The sequence below is a fragment of the Megalopta genalis genome, chromosome 4, assembly GCF_051020955.1.
Source record: "Megalopta genalis isolate 19385.01 chromosome 4, iyMegGena1_principal, whole genome shotgun sequence".
Classification (NCBI taxonomy): Eukaryota; Metazoa; Arthropoda; class Insecta; order Hymenoptera; family Halictidae; genus Megalopta; species Megalopta genalis.
Window position 1 is genome coordinate 23,700,656 of NC_135016.1, and position 12,198 is coordinate 23,712,853.

The window sequence follows — 12,198 nt, forward strand, 5'->3', positions numbered from 1 at the left end:
ATACATTTCCCCCGGTAATGCACGCTTCCCCGCATTAAAAGGTACTTTATGATCCATCCATCAGTCACAGTTGCTAATCACGGCCAGTGCCGCGCGCTCACGCTCGATCTAGCCACGCACGGATGCGCAAAAATAATTATCATTTTTATAACCGGTGAAACCGAGCGAACGGACCTCTCGATTTTACGACGCGTCGTTGCATATTAAACGGGAATCGTGAAATTCTTTGTTTATCCTCGCGCGTTTCGTAACGCGCGCGGCGAACGGCGACGAGAGAGACCGCCGCCTCGTGAATTACAACCACTTAAATCCTCTCTACCGCCGAACGCTGTTTCTCCGCGCGGAAAGCGTTTTCGATGTCTAATTGCTTCTTCAAAAGTGTTCCGATTACCGAAACAGAAGGCGAACATCGAACCTAGACGGTTTCGTTCTCTAAACCGTAGGGCAAGATCTCGCGGTTCTATAAAAAAAAAGAAAGAAAGAAAGAAAAACAAAAAGGTGATTTCTGAGCGCGTCTCGGTCGTTAAGTTTGAAACAAAAAGGATGCGAGTTTTTATTTTTCCTTTTACGTGTTTGTTGAACTCGTTCTTAAGATCCTCGCGCGATACGGCCGTACAAAAAGCACGGAACATAGTAGCCCCGGGTTAATTAACGTTATGTGGACAACCGAGTTGCTTTTTGCTCGCGCGAAAATATCGTAAATTACCCCCGGGATACCATTCTCCCGGGCCACTGTCGCAACGATTTACGTTTAACCCTTTAAGCGACCAGACCGCGACGGTCGCGTTGCTCGATAACATTTATTAAAAATGTAATCGCATGCTAATCGAATGCTTCGCGCGCCATTTTATTCCACCGATTTCTCGAACGTTCTTCAACCCATTGACTGGCAACTACGAGATACCTCGTAGTAAGCGTCTGTACCAAAACTGCCAGCTACGAGATATCTCGTAGTGGGTGCTGCAAGTTTAGATTGCCTATAAATGGCTATTCGAGTTAGGAACTATTGGAAAGGATGAATGAAAAATGTATATAGTGTAGAGAATTTTTGTAGAGATTTTTCAATAAAAATACTGTAAATGCCATTGCAATATTATATCAGTAATTTAATATTATTATATTTGGTAAAACTTCGTGTTTTTTTTCTTTCAAATAAAACCGTGACAAGGGCAAGACGCGCTAAATTTGCGTGGCAGTCAATGGGCTAATCGATGAAACCGTGTTACTTGTACTTTTGAAATCGTGGAACAACTTGGCGAATCGTTTATGGGGTTAAGCGATACAAAGTTGCGATCGCTTTTTCGATTATTTTGTTACGTTACACTCGTACGGAATGGAATCGAAGTTCACGCTGACAATAAGAGATATCGTTTATGCGAATAAGTACGACGATGGTCTATACCTAGATTCAGAAATCGCGCAACGCCACCCTGACGTGTCTCGTATCGAAACGTGTCATCGCATCGTGTTGCTTTTCGTCGAACGCGTCGACTGCCTGACAAATTTCATAAAATTAAAGTCCTTTATCCAATCGAATTAAAATCGAAGAGTAAACTTGCGCGACATCGACTATATACTTCGTCAACGTTGTTAGGTACATACGGACGGTTCCAGGAACCAATCGGTTGTCGCGTTTGAAAACGAGCGACGCGGTGCAAGCGCGCATCTTTATCGTAGGATCTTTCGGGCGATAAATCACAATGCAGCCGATTTCTTCGTGAACAAACATTAGATAACAGCAGTTATATCGACCACGGAGAGCGATGAATCAAAATTGTTTCACATCTCTCTTCCGTTCCTCTTCCGATCGAGTTCATCCGCGCGTCATCTTATGATAAAAATTGCGCATTGTTTGCGGCATTGTTATTCTTGTACAGCAGTACAAGATCTTTATTTCAATTCTAAGGTTAACCCTTTGCACTCGAAGCTATTTTAATTATATTTTTAACATATTTTCTGATCTACAGTGTTTCTATTTTATACGATTTATTGCGATTTATGCATACGAAAGCCTATTGGCAAGTACAAAACTTGCAATTTTAAGAGCCTCTGTCAAAATATTGGATCAAAAAGACGGTTCTATTTGATAAAATTAACAATTTTATTACTAATATTTACTTATTCGCTCGACGTTAACATATACCATATACATAATAAACGAAAAACCCAGGGATAATCGAATACTTATAAAAGTTAAAAATTCAAATTGCTGTATTTAGCAAAGCGAGGAACAATATATAATGGCACTTTGCACGTCGAACACCAATACCGTGATTCTTTTCTAATTTTATTTTTATAACAATGTAAACAACTTCGCGCAGCATTGGCCTGAAAATATTCTGAACATCTTGAAATTTCAGAATATGTTTTCGTTTTCCTTAAAATTACAATTTAAATAGCCATTGGTCGCTGCTTCTTACGCGCCACTATACTCGTCGTGTCACAAGATATTGCCATTTCTCCATGACGAGTATACTCGTCGAACACAGCCAACTGGTTAATTTCCAAATACGAGCAAATAATTCCATCGAAGAAAACCAAAACCAAAGGAAGTCGAAAGTAGTCTAACAAAGGTCTCGAACGTCGAATGTCCAGGTCGGTGAAGCTGCTACCGGACGGCAGGACCCTGATAGTCGGCGGGGAGGCTAGTCGACTCAGCATCTGGGATCTGGCCAGTCCGACGCCGAGGATCAAGGCCGAGCTAATCTCTTCTGCCCCCGCCTGCTACGCGCTGGCGATCTCGCCGGACTCGAAAGTCTGCTTCAGCTGTTGCAGCGACGGCAACATCGCTGTCTGGGATCTGCAAAATCAGTCTTTGGTCAGACAGTTCCAAGGTCACACGGACGGCGCGTCTTGCATCGACATATCCGCGGACGGGTCGAAGCTCTGGACCGGTGGACTGGACAACACGGTCCGCTCGTGGGACCTCCGGGAAGGCAGACAGCTCCAGCAACACGACTTCACCTCCCAGATATTCTCCCTCGGCTACTGTCCCACAGGGGAGTGGCTCGCGGTCGGCATGGAGAACTCGAACGTCGAGGTGCTGCACGCCACCAAGCCGGACAAGTATCAACTGCATTTGCACGAGTCCTGCGTCCTGTCGCTGAGATTCGCGTCCTGCGGCAAGTGGTTCGTCTCCACCGGCAAGGACAACCTGCTGAACGCGTGGCGCACGCCTTACGGAGCTTCGATATTCCAGGTAAGGATTGGATTTTCTTGGAAATCGGGATTGTCCGCATCCGTTGCAAAATAAGAACGGGACTAACTTGCACGTTTCATTATTTCTTGAATCATTTCAGTAAGTCGAAAGTAATGTAAATAGGAAGAAATTTTAAAACCGAATTAGCTTGTCCAAGAACATTTTATTCTTTTATTTTGTTATCATACTGCAGCACTTTTTGAAACGTGTTTGAGAAGGTCTCGTCACTCTGCTCAATTGTTAGAAGAAGCCTCTATACAAAGTATTTGTAATAATATTATTATATATTATAATATATAATTTATATATAATTTTATAATATACAATTTTATATATAATTTTATAATATACAATTTTATATATATAATTTTATAATATAATTTTTATATATTATAATATACAATATTATAACAAAATATTTTTGAGGACCTTTGTGCTTCGTAGTGGATGGATGTTACACTTGTAACCTCAGGTTGTTGACTTCGTATTGAAAATCTGTGCTATCTACTTTCGATCGTAAATTGTAGGATATCCCGCAATGTGCACTAAACGATGTGATACTTTGTAGAAAGTTGCTAGTTCGCGCATCACATTTTTTTACCCTGTAATTGCACGAGCATAAACCTCTCACCTACGGAAGTATTCAATATTTTTTGCAGGCCCCGAGTAACTTAACAATCTCTTCGCGTGTCTATTTCGTATTCCATCGGGCTCTTAGTATTCTTAGCGGTTCCAATATTAGTCGGAAGCCAGAAATTCTTGAAAATCTTGACACGAAGATAACAGTTGAATGCATTGATCGGAGAGGTCGATATTAATTATTTGACATCGGATATTGGTTTCTCCAAGTCGGTACGGATTTAGAAAGAAACGAATGAAAACATTGGAACGATCGAAACGGAAATTAAATTTTCTTACGTTAAGTATTTCCAGAAGTTATAATAAGCGAAAACCGTATTAAATCTTCGTTAAGGTCTACGTCTTCGTCTCTGCACTCTGTTCGAGCTTGTACGATACAGTTTCTGTGCAATTAAAGTCACCATGCCCGCCATGTTCGTCATCTTGAATTATATCGAGCATGATGGAGGGTTTTTCAATACTCTGTCATTGACAAAAATCGACAAGTACAATAATTAACTGTGTGCGAGACACACAATTTAAGATGGATGATTAAATTATTACTTCATATTTGTCATTTATTTGGACCCAATTCGATGTCAAGAATGGAATTAAAAATACGCTTACAATGGTGTATTTTTTAAAATTATAAAACGTTATTATGTTTTCAATGACATACGATGATGACGACGATGATTCTGCAATTTTTGAACCAATGTACAGCCGTGCCAGCATCATGTCAAACAACTCGTTGGATTAATAATTCGCTATAATAGTTCTCTGTAGATTATAGTCGGGACAAAACTTAAATACTTATTAGAATATATGCGTACTTGAACCGTGACTCTATGTGAAAATAGAGAGTAATTTTTCCATCGCGATAATTTAATCATCCGCTGTCATAATGAGAGTAATAACATTATCATAACACCGATAAATCTTTAACGCTAGATTTACGGAACCCGTCAAAATGGCGGATCACTGATTTTTTAAATTTACGATTACTCGTATCGCAAAGATACATTTACGAGTTATTTATTCAATTTATATATTACTCGCGGCAAATGTTACAATAACACTTGTTAAAAATCAGAATAAACGTCTCATCGTTACTTTTACAAATTAACATAAAACAGCTGTTTCTTGCGCTCCGTAAATCTAGCGTTAAATAATCGTGTGCCGCACTAACAGATTCGATTAGAAATCTGTTGGTTTTCATAAGAACACGAGCGACGAGAGTTTCGTTCAGCTCGTGTTCGGCGGATCGTCGCGCGACGGATCGTTGCTCACACGGCCGGCGTTATTTGTTGTTCACAGTCGAAGGAATCGTCGTCGGTGCTCAGCTGCGACATATCCGCAGACGACAGGTACATCGTGACAGGTTCCGGCGATAAGAAGGCGACCGTCTACGAGGTGATGTACTGAACGGGGCCGTGACCGCAACCGGAAGACGGACTGACTCGCTCGAGAAGGCTCTCGACGGCGTGGGTGTATATAGTTCTTATACAACATTATGAGAGACGTTTGTTGCCGTTGTTCTTGTTATTGTTGTTGTTGTTACTCTTGGCGAGGCAATGATCGACGCGAGAACGAGCCGAACGAACCCGGGAACGTCGTTTCTGTTCACCGGCGAGAACGTCGGGTGCGCGCGCCCTTCCGCGACGCTGCCGAAAAAAAAGAAGAAACGGAATCGGAATCGTTTAGTTAATAATCGACGAAGAAACGTTAAGCAATCGCTGAATCGACTGCGTGGGAATCGTTTTATTTCCTGACCGGATTGATCTCTTAATATGCCGGGACCGATCGAGTTTCCCCAAGATAAATATTTTTCGCCGGCAGTCTGGGAAATCAGTTTCGTTCCGCTCGTTGCGCGCATAAATTTCCTCCGGCGGCGAGACCGCGTGTTAATTAGAATAAACGCTGGCATTCGTAATCGCGTTTCTCCCCCCGCCCACTCCCCCCCGGGCCTCTAAGGTCGCACCACCCCCCTTGTACATTTTGTATATACGTATACATATTATATGTATATATAAATATTATATTTCAGTCTTTAAGCATACCGTCATATTTTTCTACGTCCCCTAAAAGTGAGACGAAAGGCGAGCTAATGAAATGAATTGTGTAAATATTGTCAGGCTTAGAAGATATAAGAGAATCGAGACGGGAGAAGATTAAATAAAAAGTGATACTCGAGATTAAGCACGCTGTTGATTCGTCCTAGTGTCCTAGAAATAACCTTGACATAACCTGCGACAATTTCTTCTGCGAGTCTCCTTTTCTGTTCACTGAAAGAGGACCGGCCCCGACAAAGGTAAGAACTTTTATTTATCGTAATATATTGTATACGTAAAAATGACGGAATCTGGTGGTTAACGCAGTTGATAAAACTATGCTTAAAATTGGAGTTTGTGGTTTTAAACCTACAAAATTGGGAAACTAATTTTTTAAATTAGAAGACTCGCGAAGGGAATACTGAACGAAATGAAAATGCTTCATTCGTATATCGTACGGAATTTTGCGTTTTCATCTTTTCTTATTTCGCTTCGTCTAAGATAGTATATTTTATTTAATTTTTATAGTTTCATAAATATTTATTGAAATGAGAAAGCGAACATATCGATTCGCGCGAAGTCATACGGACTTTTATTAGTTTAGTTAAATATAATGAACTGTACAATTTTACAAAGAAACGTCAAAGACGTAAAATGCTACGTAAAATGCTCGGTTGCGTTTATGCGAAATAAAATGTTTCTACGTCAACCGTAAAAAACGCAGAAGTTAGGTAAAACTGTATTTCTTCATTTAATAGCGGCAACATATCAAAAATAGTATAACTGTACTCTGAAATATTTTTAAAGTCTTCGCAGATTATAAAATCCCGTACTCCAAATTCGAAATTTTTGTTCTATAAAATCTCTGTCCGTACGACCGCGTACCAAATTTCACGTAGAACTTCCACCGCCAATCCAGCAACCCCGGAGGATTTCATAAAAACGCAGGAACATATTTAACGAAATAAAAATTGAAAAATTAAAGTCTTTGGTCAAAATCTTTCTCGCTTCAATTTTCTCGTATTTTGCAGATCCTAACCAAATATCAATCGAAAACAAACAAGATCTTTACAAATAATTCCGTCGTTCACGCAATGGGGTGGCACGACAGTCAACGCGTTAAATGGAATACGTGATTATTTTATATTATATAAAGCGTCGCTTACCGACGCTGAAAAAATTCTGCGACCGCAAAGGGGTTGAACGCGCGCGCGCGTTGCAGCGTATTGTACTTTGCCGGTCGAAAAGACGGAGGCGACGGCCGGCAGTTCGGTGGCGGTGGACGTTCGTCGACGGAAAAAGAAGACCACGGGCAAATATTATCCCGCCGCTGTTGTAACATAAAAACCGATGAACAGCGGTGAGCATTTCGCGCCGCAGAAATTCGAACGCGCGACCGCCGCGGCCGTCACCAAAACTATAAAACAAGGGCGTCACCCCATCCGCGTTAGCTGCCGGCGTCCCATAAACGTGTCAGCGTTCCGAGCGACGGAGCGACGCGGCGGCCGTCGGAGGGAGAAAGATACACGGGGTCGACAATATTTAGTCCCGGCGCTAGGGTGATCGTGTCACGAAAATCACGACACCGTTCCGACAATAAAAAAAAAAAAAAACCGCGGACTACGTGTCGGACGCCGCGACGCATGCGATTCCCACCGGAAACAAATTGCGGCGAACGCGATGACGGTGTCGGGCAAACGCCACTGCACCGAAACAGCTTACCGGAGGGAACAGGTAAAAAAGAGGCGAGACCAGTTGCGCGAAACCGAGCGTCCCGACGCCTTAAACTTTCAGGACCAATATTTAACCTGCGACACGCTCGCCCGGCGAACCGGCGACCAGAAAAATCCCACCGAATCGAATTCATTTATTTAATACCGGTGCACCATCGGGGTTAATTTCAGTCGAAAGTTTGCGTTCGTACGCTTTAAATGTTCTATTTCGTTTTGGGAACGCTCGCTTCTGCGCTCAATCATTCAATTGCAACGCCGAAGTCGCATACTGATTTATCAATGTTTTTTTTTCGTTTCATTTCATTCTTAGTCATCAATGTTTCATCTTGTTCCGTTGTTTCTACCGTGTAATCGAGGAGATTGTGCATCGAAATTTGTTCATCTTATGGCTACGGATTTGATGCATTTATAGCGAAAATGATTAAACGAAGGACTGCGCAGAGAAAGTTGAAGAGGATTTTAAGAATTACTGCCACATTACTTGTACTTTATCAGGCGTTATCGAAGAAGGATCATAATTTTTATCTAACTTTTATTTTATACGATCGACGAGAAACATGCCTATTTTGTATAAAAAATCGTCGTCTACTTATTGCACATATCAGATTAAATTGATCTTTTTAAATTTGTAAATTCGTTGTTAATTTGTATCCAAAGACCGCGCTTCCTGCATTCATCGGTTACAGCAATTATTTTTAACCCACGTAAGAGTGTCTGATTATACAGGGTTAATTATTGTTATATACTTGATACCGTATACAATGATATTTTTAAGTACTTGATATAACGTATATACTCGACGAAAGCATCGTAAGCGTGCGTTGCGTACATATGCTTTGTAGTGATCACCTTTTCTTTCAAATTAAACAAATTAAATTCTCCCTAATCGACGCTCAGATTGTGCACAAAAGTGGACAACTTTTGTCGACGATCGGTGACTATAAAAACGCGCCGCAAAATTCGAATAATCGTCTCTCCTCTTCCCAAATTGCACGCTTTCGTTTCCAAGCCGCGGGACAATCGCGGAGAATTTGCCGTATCGATGCGCGAAAGATCCCCTTCCGACACCCGCGACAACGTCCATATTTTCAGAGAACGCCGTTCCGTCCCGAAGAAAGATACACCGAACTCGGATCGATTTGAAAAAGGAAGAAAAAAACGCCGGACCGTTCCGAGAATCAAAAGCGGCTCCGACAACGCGGCCCGGACGTTCTCGCGCGGCATTCGGCGTGAAAGCGTTTTTGCCGCGGGTGGCAATTAAAATTTACAGGTATTCGTCGAAACATAAATTCGAAGCGGGACATAAAACTCTAGAGACGTTAATGTCGAGCACGGCGCCGGGAGTGACCGGCAAAAAGCCGGCCGCGAATTAGCAAAATGCTAAATATCAGTTCTTCGGGCGGGGGCAATTACGCTCGGAACGGAAGCATAACTCGTGCTCCGTCGTCTTTTTACACCTGTTCCGGTACCGAGAGCGCGCCGCGTATCCGAGCCCGATGAAATCCGTGCGGACTAGGCCCCGTGCGAATCGCACCACCCGGTACGTAATTAGCGATGCAATCCACGCTTGCGGAGCGCATATTCAATGGAAGGTTCATCGGCGTAATGTTATTATAATAGTGGCGCGTTTTGCATATGTGACTGGGTAGCGCGGGTGCAAAGTGGTGGCCGGGTGGGTGGACGAGGGGGGAGTTTGCCGAGGAGGGGGAGGCCGCGCGGGCGGGTGGACGAGTGGACGAGTCGGCGTGGCAGGAGGCGGACAGAGAACCCGGGGCTCGTGCTGGGAGAAGACGAACGCTGCGGTAGAGGAAGCGGGCCGCGGAAGCGCGCAGGGGGTGTGCCGGACGATTTTACACGGGCTTCGCCGCACGCCGCGCGTATTTGCATGGTAATGATATGCGACGCGGCAGGCCCGATGGAACGGGGCGCTGGTAAAACGAACGGGCCGGGGGAATTGGCCGGGGGCGGCGGAACGCCGACGGTATTTCACGCGCAAGTTTTGAATGTCGCGGCTAAATGCATCGGTTATTACTGGTTAATTCAGTCGACGGAAAAGCGAACAGCCGGTCGCGGCTTTATTTATCTTAGCGCACCTGTTCGGTCCGCGGCGAGCTTTTATTCGGACCCGCGCGAGCCTTCCGGCCGAACGCGAAATAGAATCCCGACGAACCCTTTCGACGCGGATGCGCGCGCCCGATCAACCGTATCGAAGAACGTTCGACGCTCGAAGATATCGATGGTCACGCGGGATTTAGGTTCGCGGATCGTCGCGAACAGGGTCGGTCCTCTCAGAGTCTAACACGTGTATGTACAGTTGCTCCCAAAAGTGTTCGAACGTCGCGCCGTTTAACCCTCGGACAGAGGACGAGTCGAGATACTCGAACGCGCGGCGGATACGGAGTCGAATGTGACTCGAGGGTGATATTGCTTTGAAACGTTTGGAAAGTACGTTGTTTATTATAATATGCGATAAATTAGTTTTTAACGCGTATAGAAGGTGAGAAGGAACGCATGTTTATCGTAGAAGAAACGGCCATTTATCGATTTACCGGGAAACTAAATTTTAAAACTGAACGTTAGCCATAATATATCATAACGTAAATTGTAATAAAGTTAATATACGTGCAAAGAAAATTATTGTTAGAATTTTCATAATTCTATATTTTTTTATTTGAATTATTAGTAGAAAATTATTTTCTGTAGAACTCGTTTCTCGTAATAACAATTTCACGCCGAACTGTTCCGAGCTTTCGATAGTCAATCGTGACCGCGATAAGGCGATAATTAACACCATGGAACGATCGAACAACCGAAACGCGAAGATTTAACCGTGGGAAAAATGAGGAAAAATTAGCAGAACGCCTCCGCGTTGTGTTATACCATTCCGAAACCGTTGTACCACAAATTCTATTTAATCTGGCCAAATAAGTACCATTTACAACGAAAGTTACGAGTCGTAAAAGATGAAAAATGGGCCACGGAACCCATTCGGAATTGAGTCATTAAATCGGACGTATCCGTCGAAGGAATCGCGCCAGCGACGCTCCCACGAGCTACCGACAAAGATCGAATAATTTCGGGTAATTAGTCGAGATCGTTCCCAAAAAGAGAACGAATCTGCATAGCCGATTGTTTACGACGTTTCGCCGTTTCGTCGGTCCGACGCCAACGAATCGGACGAACCGAGTCTGAAAAAATGGAAGAGAACCGGCCGGACCATGGAGCTACTTAAAACCGCAAAAAGTAATCGATTTGTTTTTTAACCGGTCACACCGGGGAGTCTCCATAACACCGTGCAGACTTGTCCTTGCCCGGAGATCAGCGTCGCCGGGTCAGCTGGTTCTTTGCGTCATCGCTTTAATCGTTTACACCGGCGTAGTTTGTTCTGCGGTAAGAGGATTAACGAGCGGAGTCTCTCTCCGCGTCCGTTCGATCGGTAAACGCGGCGTAACGACTTAATCGGGCCGGGCCGGTCCGATCCGATCCGATCCGATCCGGGTTGGGCCGGCCGACGCGGGGCTCTACCTTCGGCCGGTGGCGTTTTATTTCATTAGGAACAGCGTTTTCCGCGCGAGGCCCGCGCCGCGTAACGCCGCGCGCGTTCCATCCGCGGACGGACCGTGTCAGCGCGGGGGCCCGTTTTCCATTCGTCGCCGCGAGCGGATGCGGCGGGCTGTGTTTGATCGATCGCGATCGAGCCCCTGACACCGTGTAATTTCCATTTCGCGCGTAAAAATACGTAACGGCGTAATAAGCGAAGCGTAGCGCTATCATTCGGGATCGTTAGCGGACGGTAACTTGAACTTTCCGTTCCGCGAGCCTATTACGCCGCCGCGGCCGATGTCCAATTTCGCGGAGAGCCGTGTACCTTTTACGGGCCGTGTACCGTGTCGTATGTTGGTCACGCGTTCCATCGTTCGTGCCCTCTCCGCCCCGCTTCCCCCCCGCCTGTTCCTCGCGCTTTCTATCACCGTTCCCGACAAGCTATCCAACCGTGTAACGAAACACGGACGCGTGAGTTGCAACCGTTTCGGATATTTTCAGAGACTCCGCGCGACGAATCGCGGGCCCCGTTCGAGGCCTGCCGGCTACCTGGAACTCATTTACGAAGGCTAACCGAGAAAACGAGCTTCTGCCGCGATGCCGCGTTACCGTCCATGCGATACCTCGTTGGATGTTGCTCTTTCGGGACGCTTCGGCTGCAGCCGTCGAGGCGGGCTCGCGTTTCCGCCGAACGTTTCTGGGACGATTCGTTTGCCAGGCCGCGGATTTTTCTGCCGAATGAAACGTCTTTTTCCATTTAATTGTTTCGACAATTTGCACTCGAGCAGAGTCGCGAGCAACGGTAAAAATTGTTGTATCGCGTTCTTAAATAATGTTTTAGATTATCAAATTCAATCGCGTTTATAACCTGTCGTAACTGCGCTTAATTGTCGCACGAATCGTGAATAGACCGCGGATCGATAAATTGCGCACGATATAAATATAAATAGTTATTTCTGTCAAAAATATATGACACGTTTAAACTACCGATAGGTACGATCTTCTTAATTTGTTAAAATGCCGCAGAGTCGTCGCTCTGAATGTCTGAATACTA

At 44.5% G+C, this 12,198-nt stretch overlaps 1 protein-coding gene across 4 annotated transcripts in view; it reads left to right on the forward strand.

The window, feature by feature from the left end:
- LOC117223059 (protein groucho) overlaps positions 1 to 6,016 on the forward strand; it is a 99,407-nt gene extending 93,391 nt beyond the window's left edge. For all 4 annotated transcript variants that reach the window (XM_033475169.2, XM_033475170.2, XM_033475168.2 and 1 more), the window contains 2 exons: positions 2,596 to 3,199; positions 5,135 to 6,016. In XM_033475169.2, coding sequence (XP_033331060.1) covers positions 2,596 to 3,199; positions 5,135 to 5,242 — 712 coding nt within the window. In that variant the 3' untranslated portion in view covers positions 5,243 to 6,016. The remainder of the gene's footprint in view (positions 1 to 2,595; positions 3,200 to 5,134) is intronic.
- The last annotated feature ends 6,182 nt before the right edge of the window (positions 6,017 to 12,198 follow it).